Source organism: Camellia sinensis, chromosome 11, assembly GCF_055761805.1.
Source record: "Camellia sinensis isolate YWXY chromosome 11, ASM5576180v1, whole genome shotgun sequence".
Classification (NCBI taxonomy): Eukaryota; Viridiplantae; Streptophyta; class Magnoliopsida; order Ericales; family Theaceae; genus Camellia; species Camellia sinensis.
This window is the reverse complement of record NC_138971.1, coordinates 92,308,657-92,330,697: the sequence shown is the minus strand read 5'-3', so window position 1 is coordinate 92,330,697 and position 22,041 is coordinate 92,308,657. Positions and strand designations below refer to the sequence as shown.

The window sequence follows — 22,041 nt, the reverse complement described above, 5'->3', positions numbered from 1 at the left end:
AGGGCCTCATTTTGGGCTATTGGCCTGCATCTTGAAAGAAAGTGAGACACATGTTGTCTTGGATCTCCTGTTCCATCAAACATTTTGAAATTTGGTTGGGAAAAACCAGAAGGAAATGGAACAACATCTGCTCATGCTGGGTAAAACTTTGTAATTACTCGAAAGTTCTCATCATCTTTCTTCTTGACTTTCTTTACTTGTTTCCTTACTATATCATCAGTCATGGTCATGAGCATTGGATTCATACCACCACTGGTTAGGTCAGAGTAACAAGGACCATTGCCCCTGGGGCCAGTGTGCTTCGTACGCCTACGGACCACTATAGGTTGTGCGGTTTGTTTGGGTACACTTCCTGTTCCTGTCATTTGGGCCTGCAACTATTGTATTTGCTCTAATATAGCAACCATTTCCCGTTCTCTTCTTTCAAGTTGTCGTTGTAGGGCCACCACTTTTTCCTTGAGACCCTGGTGGTCCTGTTGGACCTGCGAATTTTCACCTTCCTTTTCAACATCAGTCATCATGACTGTAATGGCTTTGTTGACATCTCTCAAATCATCATTTTCAATATTCGTTGAAACAGATGAGTTAGATGAGACAGAATCATCTTGTCCATATAAAGGATTATCAATCTCTATAGCCTTACTTACATTTGGCGCATCTGACTACGATGCTTTATTCTGAGCCTCACGGGTCGTAGACCTTGTTACAGACCCCGTTCTCACTCCCTCCATAGATAGTTGGATCAAGGCAGAAATATTTTCCAAGGATCATTTACCCTCCGCCTTTGAGAGCCTTGACTTTCCAATAGAGTTCGATTCCATAGTTCTTCCTAGTGTGAAGATAGGTCTTTCAATTTGTTTTTAGCGTTCATCTCTCGAGAGAAACTTTTCAACAGCTCCTATAACATTTGTCACCACTGTTCTTCGTTACAGTACATAACGGCCTTATTCTTCCTTCACCTATGTCTTTTTGAAATTGGACCATCTGATGACACATCAAGTCGAGGGTGCATAATGTCCTTCTTCATGACAAATATAATATTTACAAGATTTTTTCTTGTTAGATATTTTTGAAGAAGTTGTTTTTCTTTTCTTAACATATATTTATGCTGAGAAATTTTTTCTTTTTCCAAGGTTTCCACTAAAATTTCTTTTTGTTAATTTTACCCTTTCTTTTGTAAGAAGGTGTGCAACCAATTGTCCAATTTTCTTATAAAATTTGGTCACAACAATTTTTTCCTTTTGTGGAATTGATGATTTGATTTTTCACTTGTTTCTTTGCTTGTACCATAAGCACTGATTTGCTAGTAGTCTCGAGACAAAGTTTATCCTAAATCCAAGATTATCACTCTTTTCTAATTTTTCTAAAAATCTAGGATATTTTTTAAAACTTAATTCATCCCATGGGTTTGGGAGTTTATGAAAAAATTGATCTAACCAGTAGGTATTTTGTGGAGGATCTAAAACATAGTAATATTTTTTGAATAATGTCACATACTCTTCAAATTGACAAATATTACATAGTTTTAGTTTGAATAGAGCATAATTTGCATCTTCTTGCAAATTAATTTCTCCTAAATAGCCACACATATTTCCTTTAATTATGGTGACAAAATCACTCAACATCTTATCAAAACTTTAAAAGTTTGATAAAAGAGCTGTTTTATGGTTTTTTTACAGAATCAGACTTTTCCCATTGTCTAGACATTGCAAACAATTTCCTTGTAACGTTGCTGAAATATAATCTAAGAATCTTCTTTTGTCCATGTTGACTTATAATTTGTTATTAAAATAGACATGGATTGTGCCCAATCATCAATTGTTTTTAATTGATCTTTAAAAGCAACATGTGTTAAATTCAGATAAGTACCGTGTTGGGTTACTAGAGTTTCGTTTAAATCATCTTCTCTTTGGTAAGATGGTTTAGGATCACTAAGTTTAGTTTCACTAATAGATGTGTCTGGTACCGTTTGTTTGGTAATTTTTATTAAATTCTGGTTTTGCTTCACATTCTTCTGGATCTAATGGTTCATCTATTTTTCTTTTACCTTAACCTGTAGTTGCAGGTTTGGTTTCTTCATCAGAAATTTCAGAGTCTAAAGTTTCAGATTCTTAAGTCTATTCGTCATTTATCACCACGTTGGTTGCATTGATGAAATGAGAAGAGGAGTCATCATCAAATTCATCATCTATAATAAAAACTTGATACCCAAAATGAGTAAACAAATTTTCATTTTCTAAATATAGGTTTTGAATTTGAGTAATCAACCTGCTGCGTTCTTCAACAGTTGATGTTGGATCTAAATAAAGTTTTTTCCAATATTCAATGACTTTCACAAGATTTTCATATTCTTCTTTTTTATAAGAAGAAACTGAATTTTCAATGACGTTTATTTCATCATTTCCATAAAAAAATAAGGTATGGATGTTGTTAAAATTGATGTATAAAAAGAAATAGAGAATTGTATTATTGATTAATTTTTTGTTATGTTTACAATGATTCCTATATATAGGAGAGGGTGAGTGTGTAGTAGGTGAGGAGTAGGTGGAGAGTAGGTGAAGTGGGTGGAGTAGGTGTAGTGGTAGGTTTTGGTACATTTTAACAGCCCTCCGCAAACTCAAGGGGGATAGGAACTAACCAACTTGAGTTTGGAGAGACTAACAAAACAAGAAAATAGACGAATACATAAAATAAAAAAGGATAGGAGACACTGTATGGTCGTGTCAGACCGTTGTAGAAGACTGTATGGTTATGGTAGACCGATGTAGAAGACAGTTTATGGGGTTATGTCGGACCGTTGTAGAAGACAGTTTACGGGGTCATGTCGGACCGTTGTAGCAGACAATGTTGTGACAGTTGTTGTGACAGTGTACGAAGTCTTGCTGGACCCTTGTAGAAACTAACCGGAATCAATGTCGGGACAGCTTACAGAGTCTTGTCGGACCCATGAAGGAGCTAACCGGAATCAATGTCGGGACAGTTTACAGAGTCTTGTCGGACCCATGAAGGAGCTAACCGGAATCAATGTCGGGACAGTTTACAGAGTCTTGTCGGACCCTTAAAAATTCGCACCCTCAAAAGGTGTGCCCAATCTTTCAAAAGGCGTGCCATCAAAAGGCGTGCCCAATCCATAAAAAGGTGTGCCAGATATGATGGCGAGGCACGTGAGTGCCTTGGCTGGCGCGCCCGTTTGTCGTCTGGCGTCAAGTGGCGCGCGATACGCGTGGCTGCCTCGGTTATTTAACCAAGACAGAGGCTGAGGCTGAGGCAGAAGCTGAGACAGAAAAACTGAGAGAAACCTCTGAAAAATTCTTCGTTTTGCTGAGAAAGATACTCTGTAACACTCTGTTGCCCAGAAAAATGGCTTCGTCTTCCCGCGGTCTGCTCACTCTCTTTCCCGACCTCAACGAGTCAACAAGAGAGATAACTGGTGCAGTGGCACTGGAACCTCAACCAAGCGCCCCGGAGTTTGCTCCGTTGAACTTTCCTATGCGGTCTGTGGAGCAAAGAATGGCAGTGCAGTCGGATGTGGAGGCCAATCAGTATACATTGAAGTCATGTGTGGAAACCATGACTGCGGTTACAAATTTGTCGAACCGGCTGCAGAGTAGGACAAATGAGGTGCAGCAGTTAAACGCCCAACTGGCTCTGCTCCAACGCATGTATAAGGATGCGCGAGCAGAGATAAGTGTGCTAAAGGCGGAAAACAAGGAGCTGAAGCGGAAGGCCACCGTGATGTTTCGATTTGGAGGGCCGCCATATGCTGCAGTGGAGGAGCAGGGAGTAGTGATCATGCCCAGTGGAGTGGGAAACACGGAGGCAACACCGGCAAGGGCCGCCCAGGACGGAGGCAAGAAGAAGAGACCGGCGGAATAGGCGAAGAAGTGAGGTCGGTGGGTGGCCGTCTGCAGAAAAGAAAACAAATCGTCGGGTGTTGTGTTTTGGTGTTTTTTTTTTTTTTTTTTGTGTAAAATTGTGATCGGGGTTGAGCCCTGAGATGAATAAAATTTGGTTTGGTGTGCAAAGCTATATGGTATGAAAGGAATTTGAAAAAGATTAAAAATAATGTGAAAGAAAAATAAAGAAAGAAATAATAAGAATATATGTGAAAGCCGCAACGGTGTGCGGTATATAGATATATATATATATAGATTTATTGATTTATTGATTTTATTTTATTTTATTTTATTTTATTTTATTTATTTTTTTTTTTTTTTTTTGGTTTTATAATAATAATAATAATAATAATAATCATAATAATATATTAAGGAGGAAAGCATGTGCGCGGGTGAGAGTTGTAGAGAAAAGAGATAAAGATAGGTGAATAGTGGTGGATATGATTAAAGTGGGTCTGATATGGGTGGATATGATTAAAGTAAAGAAGAGTGGGTAGATAATAGTAATAAAAAGAAATGAAAAGAGGGGGACAAAACTCATGTGATAAAGTGGAGAGAGAGAGAAGAGGGTCAAGTCCCATGTGAGGATTTTGATCCTGATGAGATGTTCAAGGCATTCTTTGGCCAGACCAACATGTGTCGGACGTCACGTGTTTACAGGAGGGGAATTGCAGTAGCTCTGTATCAGAACAACAATCTCAGGTCGATGAGTTATCATACTGTGCTTCATAAAGTGCATTCCTCCTTGCACATTCCAGGATGGTTTTGTCAGCAGTGATGAAGTATGCAGCAATGGATGCAGCAGATATGATGAGTGCCTGAACTGTATAATTGAGGTTTGCCTTTGCCCAAGGAATCACACGAACAGCAACCAAAGTAGGCACGGCACTGGCAACACAAGCAATGGAAGCTGCCTTCACTCCTGCTCGAACACCCTCTTGAGTGCAACGGCGGAGGAGGGAGATCGAAGACAACATCGGCGACGATGGAGGGACTGCGACCATCGGTGGCGACAGAGAGCACAAATTCCTTTGATATCAGGGAGAGTAACGTCGGGTTGAAGCCTCGGATGGCGATGTCGTCGACGGAGTATTTGTCAATGTCATCGAAGATGAGTTAGGGCAGTGGCGGTGGGAAAAGGATGAGGGCGATGGACCAATAGAGCCATCGGCAGCAGCGACTCCGGCGAGGCTTGCAGCGAGAGAGTTTCTAGTGAAGAGAAGAGGATGATCTGGATCGGTGACCTGCAACAATGGATGAATGCTACGTCAACAGCTGCTTCGCTCACACCGGCGAGGTTTTCTCTTCCGCCTAAATTGGGCAGGCTTCAGCACAGGTGATAGGCGTGTGGATACTGGTTTAGATCTTTCTGTATTTGTAGGAGATTTGGCTATGAAAATGAGAGGTCAAGGGCAACGATGGGAAGGTATGTGTAGAGGTCCGGCGGGCGGCCAAGGCGAGGCTGCCGCCCGCTGGTGAAGCAGAATGACTAGGTTGTTAACCTTGCTCTGATACCATGTTAAAATTGATGTATAAAAAGAAATAGAGAATTGTATTATTGATTAATTTTTTGTTATGTTTACAATGATTCCTATATATAGGAGAGGGTGAGTGTGTAGTAGGTGAGGAGTAGGTGAGGAGTAGGTGAAGTGGGTGGAGTAGGTGTAGTGGTAGGTTTTGGTACATTTTAACAGATGTATCCGCCGGAAGATTCCATTCTTCATTACGTTTACTTAGAAAATTTATTTTTGTTATTAGATTTTCCATTTGTTTTTTGTTTTTTCATTTAAATCTATATTAATTATTTTACCAAGATCTCTAACATCTTGTTCGACATTTACTAAAATCTGATGCAAAACATCTAATTTCTTATCTATATACATATGAATATGTTTTTGTGTTTTTTTTTTTTATATTTTCAAACCAAGAAAATAAATCACACATACCATTAATAGTAGAGGTTACAGCAGTAAGTTATTACTATTTCTTTTATCTATGTGCATACTATGATCAAATTCAAATTCTAGCCTTCCTATTTGCGTAACTATACATCTAATATTTTCTTGAGTATCTTTTGCCATATTATACTATCAATGGTACTTAAAACCTTCTTGTTTTTCTTCAAGTGCCTAGAACCGTGTCCCTAAATGACTGACACCCTAAGAGCCTTCAACTGGCGATTTTGGGTTAACAGTCTGTAGGTATATGGGCTTTGAAGATTAACAAGATTATGAATTTTAGCAAACAGTGAAACAAAAGACCACAATAATTTAATAGTTGTAGAACTATCAATAGGAAATAAAATCTAAAAGAGTATACTTACATAAAACTTGATCTTGCTTCATAACTTTTCACCAAGTTCGTTACTTAGGCTCTAATACCAAATACTTAATAGATATATTTTCTAACTAATTGCAGAAGTAGTTATACGAGATGTAAGCAAACGATGAGAGAGTTTTTGAGAATTTACAATGTTTCATTTCGTTAGCTTCAATGCCATTTTATAGAATACATTTGTAGATACAATCAACAAAAATCCAAAAAGCTATTCATCTAAAAGTCAAAAAGCCTATACTTAGGTTTATTAATTTGCTTACACTAAAGTCAAAAGGCCTATACTTAGGTTTATCAGAAAAGTCTATCTACAATACATATGGAATCCCCCTCCCTCGTTTTTGAAAAAGAGATACTGCTCCAGATAAGATTTGGCTAATCTTATCTTTTGATTATTGCTGCAGATGCTACCACGAGTGCTGGATAAGGATGCAGTCGATCCAACATATCTGCAACGCGTCTTCATAGGCCCACTATGCTTCCATCATATTGTCTAGATTGTGCATGAAGACACTATCTTCAGATAATGGAGAATCTTGAGGCTGACTCCATTCCTGTGTTCTGGAAACTTCCACTTCATTAGCTTGCATTGCCAAATCTAGAGGAAGATCTAGCAAATTTCTTTTTGCCAGAAAATCTTTTGCTTCACTTTGTTGTGTAGCAGTTCTTGTATATGAAATTGGCTCCATAGTAACAAATAGTCTTCTTCCATCAATTACCATGAAAGGCAATTCACTGTAACTTTTTATACTTTGTGCCACTTGGGACAACAATATTGACATAAGACATTAATTAATTAATGAGGTTTAACATCGTGAGCTAATTTTGATTCTTCAGTCCTTTTCAAGTACCAAATTTGATATGACTGATAGAATTTTTCCCTTTCATCCCATCCAATGGTGCTAGCAATCCAAAAAGTAAAATATTTGCTCCATTTGTAATTTTTTTCATTACTTTTGAGAGCATTACCTTGATCATCTCTGAAAAATCTTTCAATTGTATAGGATGAGAACTTTGAAGAATAACTTGATTAGTTATTCCCCAGTCAATTTCTTCAGAGACTTTTTAATCATTATCCTCATAAAACCATTCTTGGGTATCTAAGAATAATGTGGTTTTTGGAATATCATCTTGTAAATTAATTTTGTTAATCGATTTGGAAAGAATTTGTTTAATTCTTTCACAATCCTCTTCTACTTTATCTTTAATGATTTTAAAATTTTCACAGGAAAGAATTGCTCTTGATTTTTCTAAAAACAAATTCTTCTAATTGTTTCAAAAGAGGGATCTGAATATTCATGGTTTATGAATTCAGAAATTTGAAGAAAAGTATTTTTTCTTTTCAAATTAAAAATCTTTGATCCCAATTCGTTTGTTTAATGAATTGGAAACAAAGTTTTTGTAACTCATTTATTCTAGTGGTTTGTTCCGCTAATTGAAATGATAAATTGGACATATGTAATCGAAAACCTTTTTTATTTTCTAAAATGTGGGTTTTCCATATTCCATTTAATTCATCATAAATTTTTCTAGGAATACCAGGGTTAAGAAAGTCTTTAATTTCATATTCATCTGGTTTAGATTTCTGAAATTCGAAAGGGACTGGATTAGTTTCCTGCTACTGAAAAATAGGCATTGATGGAGCACTATAGAAAGCCTTTTTAGCTTTTGCCAAATTGTCAAACGCTTGATAGCAAGCTCGAGGGAATCCAACTTGGTTTTTGCAGTCTTTCCAATTTTTGAAAATTCCAGGTTGTCTACTTGAAAAAACAACATAAACTTTTTCGGTTTTAGGGATTGCTTTTTTGGCAATTGTCACCTATTATTTATCAGACTCAACGGCCTGTTTACCCTTGTTCATGGCTAAAAAGAGAAAACACTGATTTAGTGATTTCTGCTTAAAAAATCTGAAAGAAAATTATTAGTTCCTTTCAAATGGTTAACTTCAAAAGTATATGTAACAATTCATTACACCATCGAAGTCAGCGGCTTTCTTCAATATTCTTCTTGTTAACCAAAAAATCTTTTACTGCTTGATTGTTTGTTCTAACAATAAAACATTCAAGAGAAAGATATATTCATAATCTTTTTAAAGTTTTATTGCTAAAAGTTCTTTTTCAAAAATAATATATCTTGTTTCAACAGGTTTAAATTTGCCAGAATTATATCCACAATATAATTCCTCTCTTGAAACAATTAGAAAAATTTGTCTTCTTAAAAAATCAAGAACAATTCTCCCCTGTGAAAATTTTAAAATCATTAAAGATAAAGTAGATCATTGTGAAAAAATTAAACAAATTCTTTCCAAATCGATTAACAAAATTAATTTACAAGATGATATTTCAAAAACCACATTATTCTTAGATACCTAAGAATGGTTGTATGAGGATAATGATTGGAAGGTCTCTGAAGAAATTGACCGGGGAATAACTAATCAAGTTATTCTACAAAGTTCTCATCCAATACAATGGAAAGATTTTCCAAAGATGATCAAGGCAATGCTCTCAAAAGTAATAAAAAAAAATTACAAATGGAGCAAACCAATACAGTCCCTTTTGAATTTCAGAATTCTAAACCAAATGAATATGAAATTAAAGACTTTTAATCCTGGTATTCCCAGAAAAATTTGTTAGGAATTAAATGGAGTATGGAAAACCCACATTTCAGAAAATAAAAAAGGTTTTCGATTACATATGTCCAATTTATCATTTCAATTAGTGGAACAAACCACTAGAATAAATGAGTTACAAAAACTTTGTTTCCAACTCATTAAACAAATGAATTGGGATCAAGATTTTTAATTTGGAAAAAAAAAAATACTTTTCTTCAAATTTCTGAATTCATAAACCATGAATATTCAGATTCTTCTTTTGAAATAATTAGAAGAATTTGTCTTTTTAAAAATCAAGAACAATTCTCCCTTGTGAAATTTTTAAAATCATTAAGGATAAAGTAGAAGATTATTGTGGGAAAAAAAAAAAAAAAAAACTGCCCAATTAGTACACATTAATGTGTGTGTGAGAGGGGAAAGATTGAGTATGCATCTAACCTTTGGCATAATGCACAAAGTGATAGTCTCAAAACTTTTGAACCGATAACTTCAAAGTTATTAGGCCAAGTCTTAACCCATAACCATCGATTAATAAAATTAATTTACAAGATGATATTACAAAAATCACATTATTCTTAGATACCCAAGAATGGTTTTATGAGGATAATGATTGGAAGGTCTTTGAAGAAATTGACTGGGGAATAACTAATCGAGCAATTCTTCAAAGTTCTCATCCTATACAATGGAAAGATTTTCCAAAGATGATCAAGGCAATGCTCTCAAAAGTAATAAAAAAAATTACAAATAGAGCAAATATTTCACTTTTTGGATTGCTAGCACCATTGGATGGTGTGAAAGGGAAAAATTCTATCAGCCATATCAAATTTGGTACTTGAAAAAGACTGAAGAATCAGAATTAGCTCATGATGGACCATTAATAAATTCAAAGGGAGAGGTCGTCAATCCTCATGAACTAATTAATGTCTTATGTCCTAAACAATACTGGGTAGAAAGTCTAATATTGTTCTCCCAAGTGGCACAAAGCATAAAAAGTTGCATTACTTTTTGTTACTATAGAGCCAATTTCATATACAAGAACTGCTACACAACAAAATGAAGCAGAAGATTTTCTCAACAATCTAGCAAAAAAGAAATTTGCTAGATCTTCCTCTAGATTTGGCAATGCAAGTTGATGAAGTCGAAGCTTTCAAAACACAGGAATAGAGTTAGCCCCAAGATTCTCCATTATCCGAAGATAGTGTCTTCATGCACAATCTAGACAATATGATGGAAGCATAGTGGGCCCATGAAGACATGTTGCAGATATGCCGGATCGATTCCATCCTTATCCAGCAGACGTCGTAGCATCTGCAACAATAATCAAAAGATAAGATTAGCCAAATCTTATCTGGAGTAGTATCTCTTTTTCAAAAATGAGGGAGGAGGACTGCATATGTATTGTAGATAGACTTTTTTGATAAGCCTAAGTATAGGCTGTTTGACTTTAGTGTAAGCAAATTAATAAGCCTACGTATAGGCTTTTTGAATTTTAGATTAATAGCTTTTTGAACTTTTGTTGATTGTATCTACGAATGTATTCTATAAAATGGCATTGAAGCAAACGAAATGAAACATTGTAAATTCTTAAAATTATTTCATCGTTTGCTTATATCTTATATTACTACTTCAGCAATTAGTTAGAAAATATATCTACTAAGTATTTGTCTAAAACCAATTTTCCAATTTTCTCACAAAATTTAGCCACAACAATTTTTTCCTTTTGCAGAATTGGTGATTTGATTTTTCACTTGTTTCTTTGCTTGTACCGTTAAGCACTGATTTGCTATCAGTCTCAAGACAAAGTTTATCCTAAATCCAAAATTATCACTCTTTTCTAATTTTTCTAAAAACTTAGGATATTTTTTAAAACTTAATTCATCCCATGGGTTTGGGAATTTATGAAAAAATTGATCTAACCAGTAAGTATTTTGTGGAGGATCTAGAACATAATAATATTTTTGGAATAATGTCACATACTCTTCAAATTGACAAATATTACATAGTTCTAGTTTGAATAGAGCATAATTTGCATCTTGTTGCAAATTAATTTCTCCTGAATACCCACACCTATTTTCTTTAATTATGGTGACAAAATCACTCAACATCTTATCAAAACTTTAAAGGTTTGATAAAAGAGCTGTTTTCTGGTTTGGAATTTCTAAATCTGACCAATTTATAAGCTTTGGTTGAATTATTGTCTCATATGGTTTTGGTTCCCACATGTCAACTATTTTTGTATTAATTGGTTTAATTGATGTTTCAGGTAGCCTTGTTAATTCATGGATAGTTTTACATTGAATTGCGAGATTATAGGAGAATCTTTTTTCATTCCTATATTTTGTGTTTTTAGACGAATCCTAACAACATCCTCGATATTAGGATCATCTATTGACACAAAGAAATTTGGTTTTATGTTAAACCATAGTATTCCATTTACTAAATTAGATTGTGTTAAAATCCACCTACTCTCCACCTACTTCACCCACTTAAACCTACTCCACTAAACCTAACCCACTACACCACTACCACCTCACCTACTCCACTAAACCTAACCCACTACACCACTACCACCTCCACTTCACCTACTCCTTACCTACTACACACTCACCCTCTTCTATATATAGGAATCATGAATCTTGTAATCTATCAATCAAGACATCAATCAATAATACATAAATTCTTACATGGTATCAGAGCAAGGTTAAGAATTTAATATTTTTTCGCTTCACCGGCGGGCGGCAACCTCGCCTTGGCCGCCCGCCGGACCTCAACCTAGTCCGCTAGAATTGTCTACTACATACCTACCTCCTCATCATATCTTCATAACATCTCATTCTCTCTCGGCATCATAGTAGCCGTGATACTGCTCATACTTCTGGACAGCGGAGAGAACATCGTCTTTCTCGATCTTTCCGCCGACGCCGGTGGCGAGATCCAAGGCTCCGGCTTTCGACATCACTCTCCCCAAATAGTCCATAGCAGCTTCTCCACCGGAAAGATACTCCTAACAGCAGCGGAAAAAAAGGTGTTTCCCTCAGCCAAACAAGGCTCAATAGCTGTGGTCCTCATCAAAATACGTGTAATTGCTACTCCTGAACTTGGTTTCCCTATCCTTGCTAACAAGCTTCTCAAATGCTTCCGGGCCATGTTCTTCTATGTACTTCTCAGCAGCAGTTAGAATGTCATCTGGCTTACTGAAGATGTCCTTCTTCCTTGGGACATACTAGACGTTAACAGTCTGCTGTGGGTTAAGAAAGAAAGGCCTCAAATAATGCTCATAAACATATGTAGCACCTTGAAATTTATTTTATTTTATTTTCTTATCTCTCTTTCTGACCATTACAACACAGCACCAGCACACTTGTTCCCACCTTTCATCATGGTCTCCACTTTCTTTTTCTTTTTTTATATTTATTTTAATCCATCTTTTTTGAAAACAAAACCAATATCACTTTTTTTAATTCCTTAATTTATTTTAATAACATGAGTGGCCTCTCTTTTCCACCATCTCCCTCTTTTTCTACACAATATTTTTGTACCACCGCCCACTCCATGATTTCCATATTAATATTATTATTATTATTATTATTATTATTATTTTCACAAAAAAAAAAAAAAAAAAAAAAAAAATTCATTCCAGTTGATTTTTCTGCCTTACCACACCTACCATTCGAGTTTGCCAAACACACTTATTTTATTCATGTCAGGATCAACCCCGATCATAATTTTACACGAGAAAAAAAAAAAAAAAAAAAAAAAAAAAAAAAAACCACCATAACACACCCAACACCCACAGTGGGATTTTTCTTCTCTACTCTGCTGCAGATCTCTTCTTCTTTCCTCCGTCCTGGGCGGCCCTTGACGGTGCTGCCTCCGTGTTTCCTACGCCGCCGAGCACGTTCACTCCTCCATACTCCTCCACTGCAGCATACGGCGGACCTCCAAATCGGAACATCACAGTGGCCTTCCGCTTCAGCTCCTTATTTTCTGCTTTCAGCACACTTATCTCTGCTCGCGCATCCTTATACATGCGTTGGAGCAGAGCCAGCTGGGAATTTAAATGCTGCACCTCATTTGTCCTACTCTGCAGCCGGTTCGACAAATTTGTGACCGCCGTCATGGTTTCCACGCATGACTTCAGAGTATACTGATTAGCCTCAATATCAGTTTGCACCGCCATTTTTTGCTCCACCGACCGCATCGGAAAGTTCAATGGAGCAAAACCAGAGGTGTTTGGTTGAGGTTCACTGGCCACCGCACCAGTTATTTCTCTTGTGGGCTCGTTCAGTTCTGGAAAGAGCGTGAGCAGGTTCTGGGTAGCTGGACGGGAAGAAGAGGCCATGTTTTTGGGTTGCTAAGTGTTTCAGCGAAATAGCAATTTCAGACTGGTAATGTTCGGAAGGGTTGGTGACAGAATGGCAACAAAGTGTTCCACAGTTTCTCTCTCCGCAGAGGCAGAGTTTTTTCAGCGAAGGGTTGGTTTCAGAGGTTTCAGAATGGTATGCCTCAGCCTCAGCCTTCGTCTTGGTTAAATAGCCGAGGCAGCCACGCGTATCGCGCGCCTCTTGCCGCCCGACAAACTGGCACGCCTTTTCATGGCACATCTTTTGACAAAGTGGACACGCCTTTTGATGGCACGCCTTTTGATGGCACGCCTTTTGATGAATTGGGCACGCCTTTTGATGGCACGCCTTTTGACAAAATTGGGCACACCTTTTGAGGGTGCAACTTTTTAAGAGTCCGACAAGACTCTGTAAACTGTCCCGACATTGATTCCGGTTAGTTTTTACAAGTGTCCGACAAGACTCTGTAAACTGTCCCGACATTGATTCCGGTTAGCTCCTTTCTGGGTCCGACAAGACTCTGTAAACTGTCCCGACATTGATTCCGGTGTCTTCTACATCAGTCTGACACCACCATACAGTGTCCTCTACCACGTTATGACACCCCCATACAGTGTCATCTACAACGTTATGACACCACCATACAGTGTCCTCTACAACGTTATGACACCACCATACAGTGTCTTCACCAATGGTCTGACACGACCATACAGTGTCACCTATCCTCTTTTATTTTTATGTATTTTCTTGTTTTGTTACTCTCTCCAAACTCAAGTTGGTTAGTTCCTATCCCCCTTGAGTTTGCGGGGGGCTGTTAAAATCCACCTACTCTCCACCTACTTCACCCACTTAAACCTACTCCACTAAACCTAACCCACTACACCACTACCACCTCACCTACTCCACTAAACCTAACCCACTACACCACTACCACCTCCACTTCACCTACTCCTTACCTACTACACACTCACCCTCTTCTATATATAGGAATCATGAATCTTGTAATCTATCAATCAAGACATCAATCAATAATACATAAATTCTTACAGATTGTACTCCAATAATGGCTCTTATTGGATCATGAAATCTTTTATCTAGTAAGACTGCTAAGATGGGTGTATTAGTACCTTGTCTAAACAAAGCAGTGATTTTTACTTGAATTAGATTGTACTCCTCCAATAATGGCTCTTATTGGATCATGAAATCTTTTATCTAGTAAGACTGCTAAGATAGGCGTATCAGTACCTTGTCTAAACAAAGCAATGATTTTTACTTGAATTAGTCCTATATGAATATATCTTAATTCAGGATTATTCTTTTTCCATCTAGCAATTTTCTTTTTGTCGAATAAGGTTATATCGACATTTTCTTCATCTGTAAATTGAGCCTTGGTGTTTCTAGCATGTTGCTCAAATATTCTTACAAACCAAGGTTTGAATTTTGAAATTTTATAAATTTCTTCTTTTCGAATTCCTTAAAGTTTTTCATACTTAGCCAATTGTTCTTCGAAAAAGATAATTTCTTTACCGCCTAATTGGAATGTTTCTGATTCCTCCTTAGGATTTTCTATAATTGTATTCATCATAAAGATGTATTCTTCATCTTCATCTGATGAATATTCTTCACTTGAAATTTCATACAGTATTTCTTTTGTATCTTAAATTTCTTCACCAAAACAAATTTCAACATCTTGCTCTTCAAAAACTTTTATCATCTTTTTAGCACTTGTTCATTTTTAGGACACTGAGATGTATAATGTCCTTCATGACAACTATAACATTTACGAGATTTTTCTTGTTAGATGTTTTTGAAGTTGTTTTTCTTTTCTTAACATATTTTTTATGTTAAGAAATTTTCTTCTTTTTCCAAGTTTTTACTTAAATTCCTTTTTCTTAATTTTACTCTTTCTTTTATAAGAAGGTGTGCAACCAATTTTTCAATTTTCTCACAAAATTTGGTCACAACAATTTTTTCTTTTTGTGGAATTGGTGATTTGATTTTTCACTTGTTTCTTTGCTTGTACCACTGTTAAGCACTAATTTGCTATCAGTCTCAAGACAAAGTTTATCCTAAATCCAAGATTATCACTTTTTTCTATTTTTTCTAAAAATTTAGGATATTTCTTAAAACTTAATTCATCCCATGGGTTTGGGAAAATTTAGGATATTTCTTAAAACTTAATTCATCCCATGGGTTTGGGAGTTTATGAAAACACTGATCTAACTAGTAGGTATTTTGTGGAGGATCTAGAATATAGTAATATTTTTTGAATAATGTCACATACTCTAATATTACATAGTTCTAGTTTGGATAGAGCATAATATGCATCTTCTTGCAAATTAATTTCTCCTGAATAGCCACACATATTTTCTTTACTTATGGTGACAAAATCACTCAACATCTTATCAAAACTTAAAAAAGTTAAATAAAAGAGTCGTTTTTTGGTTTTTTCCAGAATCAGATTTTTCCCATTGTATTAGCCATTGCAAACAATTTCCATGTAATGTTGCTGCAATATAATCTACGAATCTTTCTCTTGTCCATGTTTACTTATAATTTGTTATTAAAATAAACATGGATTGTGCCCAATCATCAAATGTTTTTAATTGATCTTTAAAAACATGTGTTAAATCCAAATAAGTACCGTGTTGGGTTATTGGATTTTTGTTTAAATCATCTTTTCTTTGGTAAGATGGTCTAGGATCACTAGGTTTAGTTTCACTAGTGGATGTGTTTGGTACCGTTTGTTCGATAGTTTTTATTAAATTCTGGTTTTGCTTCAAATTCTTCTGGATCTAATGGTTCATCTATTTTTCTTTTACCTTTACCTGTAGCTGTAGGTTTGGTTTCTTCATCAGAAATTTTAGAGTCTGAAGTTTCAAATTCTGAAGTCTGTTTGGCTTTGATCACCATGCTAGTTGCGTTGATGAAATGAGAAGAGTCGTCATCATAAAATTCATCATCTATAATAAAAACCTGATACCCAAAATGAGTAAACAAATTTTCATTTTCTAAATATAGGTTTTGAATTTGAGTAATCAACCTATTGCGTTCTTCAACAGTTGATGTTGGATCTAAATAAAGTTTTTTCCGATATTCAATGGGCCATAGAAGGAGCCATTTGCATTTTTGCAAATTCCTCGTGGATTTTCAAAACAATCCCTGCATTTTTGGGAACAGGGAGGTTTTTTTTATAGCCCATAACTGGGACCAGTTGATGTAGATTCGAACCCCATCGGGCCAACGGGTGCTCCTTTTTTTGATTTGGCCTCTCATAAACGATTGGGTTCTGAATAGGCAAACTTTGAGCCCCGAAGAGAACTGTCGGTTCGTAGGCTGCTGTTGTTTTTCCATCAACAAGAGTTTGGGTCATTAACCTCCTCCCAATGGCCCTAATGATGGCCATGTTTTCAGCAGATCTGGGCAAACTCTGTCGTTTTGACGAAGTCTTCTACCTTTGTGAGTAGCTGGGCCACAACATTTTGTGTTGCGCCTGCTGAAGCTGCAACAAAGGCCGTAGTCGTAGTTGGAACTCGATTAGCCTCCCTTGCCTGGATTAGAAAGATCTTCGTTCGGGCTGTGACCCTCACCGTTGCGTACTGCTTCGAAGCCTTCACATAATCTTCATCAATCTTTTTCAAATTTTCAGCTTTCTAGAAAAGTGTGACCTTCATGACACCAATTACTTTTGGGACAACCAAGAGCATTCGCTCCGAAGCCCCTTAGGCGACAGGTGATAGGGAAAGAAGTGCATCTTTCCAGGATCTCACTAATTCTAACTTTGGGACAGCCAAGAGCATTGGCTTCGGAGCCCCTCGGGTGACAAGCACTATCTCCATCCTTCGTGATTTCAAAACCAACGGAGTGTCAAGTTAGCCTCTTAACAGTTGCTTTAGCATTCCTATAACAAAAGAATACGTCAATAAGTTTCAAATATATATTTTTGTTCTTTAAAAGATGGGAGGAGAAATAGATCCCATGGCGTGCCAGAATTTGTAGGCACAAATTTTGAAACGTGAAGTGCTTCAAAACATTTTAAAATTCTGGTTACAAATGTCCACTATTTAGTTTTTGAACTAAACAGTGTTGATTCTTTGGATAGCAGGTTCCTATTTCGGATCTGTATTCCAGATCGTTAATTTCACATTTTATTAAATGAAACCTCCGATTAATGAAGAACAAGAAAATTAACAGAAAATAATGAGGAAAAGAAATATCTTATTAAAATTGTTGTGGGTTTTAAACTCTTGAATACAAAGTACAATTCTTGGGCTTGGAACCCTTTACCTATTCATCGCCGTTATGTGTTTGTTGCATAGACTCTTGAATTCTCTGAGTTTATCCTCTTCTTTCTTGTAACGATTTTTGTAGCTCTTGATTTCTCTCTTTCTTTGGTCTTCTCACTGTTGGTTTTCCGATCCCCTTTTTTGTGTGATGATCCCTCATATTTATAGAGGGTCATCCAGGTGATAAGAGTGTCTCATCATTCAATTTGAATTTCAAATTGAATGATAACGCCATTTGAATTTAAAATGATAACACCATCTGAATATGGGTGAAACCATATCTGATTAACCATATTGATCCTTTGGACTTCATCATGTGTGGTGTCCTTGCTGTAAGCTCTATAGGTGTCATCTTTCGTAGGCTCCACGTGTCATTTGAGTATCTTAAATATAGTCGCTAAGATACAACGTCGTTTTAATTATGCACTTCAAAAGTTGATCATTTTATGAAGTAATTACCTACAACAATCCTATCATAGGCTCTATGCGTGTCATTAACTGATTGACCGTATTTGAAATGTTAACATAAATTTGGTTGAAATTTATGTGCCAACAATGACTAGTGATTCACAAACAATTATCAATATGGGTTTTACCTTGAGATACTCCTTGCATTAAAGGCTTAGTGATTGTGAATCATCATTACTTTTTTTTTTTTTAATAGTAAGTACTCGGGTAAAACCCTGACTAATCCTGAGACCCACGCAAAGCACCCCCTACATGAGGGTGGGGCAGATCTCAAGGTGTGGCCCTATAGGATTGATAACACTCAATGGGAGTTGAACCTCAAACCAAAATGCTTTAAGTGACTGACTACCAAATCAAACCAATCAATAGCACTCAATTGAAGTCGAACCTCAAACCAAATACTTTATAAGGGCGCCAAGGGCCAAGTGACTAACCACCAAGTCAACCCCTTGGGTTATTGTTATTCCTTTGATGATGAAGGGATTCTAAAGTTGCATTTAAACTATCTCTACTATTCTTCGATCAATACAGTAGTAACACATCATTCCACTATGAGGATTGAAGCATGTTATTCTACAATTGATCTAACATTGTTAACACAAAACCAAAAATCATGTGGACTTTCAGGGGTTTTCTCTTGAGGACAAATGTTGAATAGGTTTAGAGAAATGCTAGAGACCCACACTTTTAAACCCACAAATCCACCCACAATGATTTGGCAACAGAGTTGGGCCCTATATCATTGGATGTGTGACAAATCAAAAGTTGACACATATACATCATTGTGGGTACAATTGTGGGAGTTTTTTTTTGTGGGTCTTAGAAATATTTCATAGGTTTATGAGCTCATGAATCACTCAGACCTTGGAGTTATTAAATAAAGAATCTACTTTGCTCATTCATTCTATTGTTTGTATCTTGATTCCATCCAGTTATTGCTTATTCAAGAAAAGGAATTAAATTCAATTGCTTCATAGGGGACAGGAAATCATAACTTCAAACTGTTGAGGATATAAATAATTAAGTTATACATCTCTCTAATAATTTAAGCTTTTAGATGATTTAGTTTTTACACATTTTAGCGGACTAAGAAGTGCACTGGGTACAACCTTTTATTTGGTTGTTAAACATGTAAGATGATTTTAGAGTAAGCAGAGATCACGCATTCAAACCCCACGGCTTACCAAATAATTATAAAATTTTCACTTGTTTTTCCTGTTTATAGAGGGGAGGCTGACTACATGTTGAGAATATAAATAATTAAATTACACCTCCCTTAATCAGGTTAAGATTTTGGATGAATTGGTTGTTAAACATTGAATAATAACTATTTCCATGTGAATTCTAACAAAGTTGATACTAGACGACAACAATCAAAACACAAATAATTCTTAACTAGAGCAATGAAGGACAAACAAAGGTAGAACAAATATGTACCAAACATCTTGTGCCTCACTTTCTGGCCCAAACGAAATGCATATTGAGCATTTTCATGCAGTTGAGCCTTTGCTGAGGCAACTAGTGACTCTGCCTCAAGTTTAGAAATTTCATCCCGTAATTCAGCGGCCAAAGCATAGTTCTCGCTCTGAATTGCATTTTGCAGATCCGCACTGCATGTGAAGAAGTGGAGACAGTCTAATACATATTTCAAGTTAAAGCAATATGTTACTGCATTAGAAGGGGAAAATAAATAAATAACATAAAGAAAAATATAAAGTTAAAGAACCAAGACCCTCATATACAATACCCCCCAAAAAAAGAAAGATCTAGTTAAGCCCGAACTACATATTGTGTAATAAGACATGAGACTCACCGTACACGTAAGATATTTATAGCCACATCTTGAGCTTCACTCTTTGAGGTTGATCCTCTTCTTGCTTCTTGTTGCCTGATAACCTCTGTTTCAACCTACCAAGGGAAATACTTATTAAGCATGTCACAAGAGTCGGTGGACACAAAAGTACACAAGATTAGGATTTACAAATAAATGATTAGATGCGAATCATCTATGAAGCATGGATACATATACAGATACTAATACGGGTATGACACGATACAAATACGACAAAACCTTAAAAAATAGAATACGAGTACAACCAGGTTATGTTCGTAAAAAAAAAAAATATTTTATAATTTTTAGTATTGTATTATGCATAAGCTCAAAGAATGGTGAGAAACCATTCTCTTCTTTTTTTTAAGAAGGTGTTATGAAAATTTCATTTTAGTACCAAGTCTAAACTATTTTTATTGCCCTTGTGCTTTTTCCTTACATACTTAAATGTGTTATATGCAAGAGCGTTGTATGCAAGCATATCGCAAGCCTCAGTAGGGGGGGTAGGTTTGGAAAGGGTGGGGTATTAGGGGTATGTGCCAATCAAAAAAGAAAAGTTCACTTGTTTTTAACTATTGAAATCCAATTTTAGTATATCATCATAGTTTGTTATTTATCCTTACTTTCAAAAAAGTATGGATATCAATATGGGATATATATATATATATATATATCGGTAAATTATATTTTTCGTCTCTATAGTTTGATCCAAGTTTCACTATGATCCCTATTGGTTCAATTTGAATAATCTGGTCCATACACTTTTAAGTCCAATTTCAATAGTTCAGATAAATGACTTAAAGAGTATCCAGAAAGGTATCCTACAATTCTTAAAATTAACATGAAGTACCAGACACGAATCCATGAGTATTTGAGGAGTATAGGTATCTGATACACATACGATACAGATACAACTCTATTATATAAGCATTTGTGCAAATGGAAATGGCTGGATAAAATTTTGAATAAGTCGTCTGAAAAAAAATAGAAATAAAAAAGATGTATTGATAAACATTTGTGAATTAACCAAGATATTTAAAACACAGTTTTTGCAAGATGGAACCTCACTCTGAGGGGGTATAGTATGATGAATTAACCAAGATAACTAGACAAGTGTTAAATAATCGAACCTCAGTAAGCTTGTTTCTTAGTTGTTGAGCAATTTCATACTCCTCCAAATTCAGAGCACGCTGCCAATATATACAGAGAAATATTGTAAGCCAACTTTCTTCTGGGTTCCAGCAGTGATCAAGGGGGTTGTAGGTATGCAAAAGCATGTAAACACCATAAACCATAAAAAAGGAAACTTTAGAACAGCATGCCAACCTGTACTTGAGTCCCCAAGTCCAGCTGGAAAAAGAAAATTAATATATCCTCATTGGCAGTTTCACTGCGCTCCGAGCTTGCATCCAACCCCTGGTCGCCTCCTTTAAACAGCCATCCAGCTTCAACTCTCAAACTTTGTTGTCTTGATATATCAAAGTGCCTTATAAAGGAAAAGGTACGTGCACCTTGATACCAAAGGCATAGTCTTTCAACTCCATAGGTTATGTCACTTTTATTTAGCCTGGAATGCCTCCCCAGTAAATGGCTACTGCTTCCAGAGGTTGTCAGAGTGCTTGTAGACATAACTTGCACCATTTATACCCTAAAGTAAAATCCCTTTTCTTTTCTTCTTTGCCTGTTCTTTAAAAACAACTGCCCTCCCTATTCCACCGCATCAGAAGTAAATTACTGTAAATAGCAATGCTCAACACATCTTACAATGATTCTAATATATAAAAATTAAATTAAATAAAATATAAAATACAAAACAAAGCAAATCAAAGAACAGATGCCATGCAATGTGACTATATATAATGATTGTGAAAAGCTTTTCAAAGTATATCAAAACTAACTAAAAAATACAACAAACTCAAAGTACAATAACAAAAGCATAATCAAGTGTATACACATCCCTTACAAATCCCAAAATAATATGCACTTGAAGTTAAAAATCTTTTTACTGCCCCATGATTCTCTTAGATTGAATTCACAGGCCATGTATTACAATATATACCACTGAGTACGTAAGAGTAGTTTAAGGGGCACTATCAATGTAACACCCTGATTTCTAAAGAATCCGAATAATAAAAGAAATCGATTCTTTATTTAATTTGGGAAAAATATATTTAGTTTTACAGAAAACCTTTAAGATTTAAATTATAAAAAATAAAATAAAATAAAATAAAAACATATATGTAGCAACTTCCTAATTTAGACAATATAATAT

General features: G+C 35.8%; 1 protein-coding gene across 8 annotated transcripts in view; it reads right to left on the bottom strand.

The window, feature by feature from the left end:
* Positions 1-22,041, bottom strand: part of LOC114314845 (uvrB/uvrC motif-containing protein) — a 38,755-nt gene that overhangs the window by 4,069 nt on the left and 12,645 nt on the right. For 4 of the 8 annotated variants that reach the window (XM_028261356.2, XM_082894323.1, XM_082894320.1 and 1 more), the window contains exons 2-5: positions 21,096-21,476; positions 20,900-20,959; positions 19,752-19,846; positions 19,376-19,548 (exon numbers count right to left, since the gene is read on the bottom strand). In XM_028261356.2, coding sequence (XP_028117157.2) covers positions 19,376-19,548; positions 19,752-19,846; positions 20,900-20,959; positions 21,096-21,410 — 643 coding nt within the window. In that variant the 5' untranslated portion in view covers positions 21,411-21,476. Of the gene's footprint in view, positions 1-19,375; positions 19,549-19,751; positions 19,847-20,899; positions 20,960-21,095; positions 21,504-22,041 lie in introns of all 8 variants that reach the window. The other 4 variants (XM_082894318.1, XM_082894321.1, XM_082894319.1 and 1 more) reach the window with 1 other exon arrangement.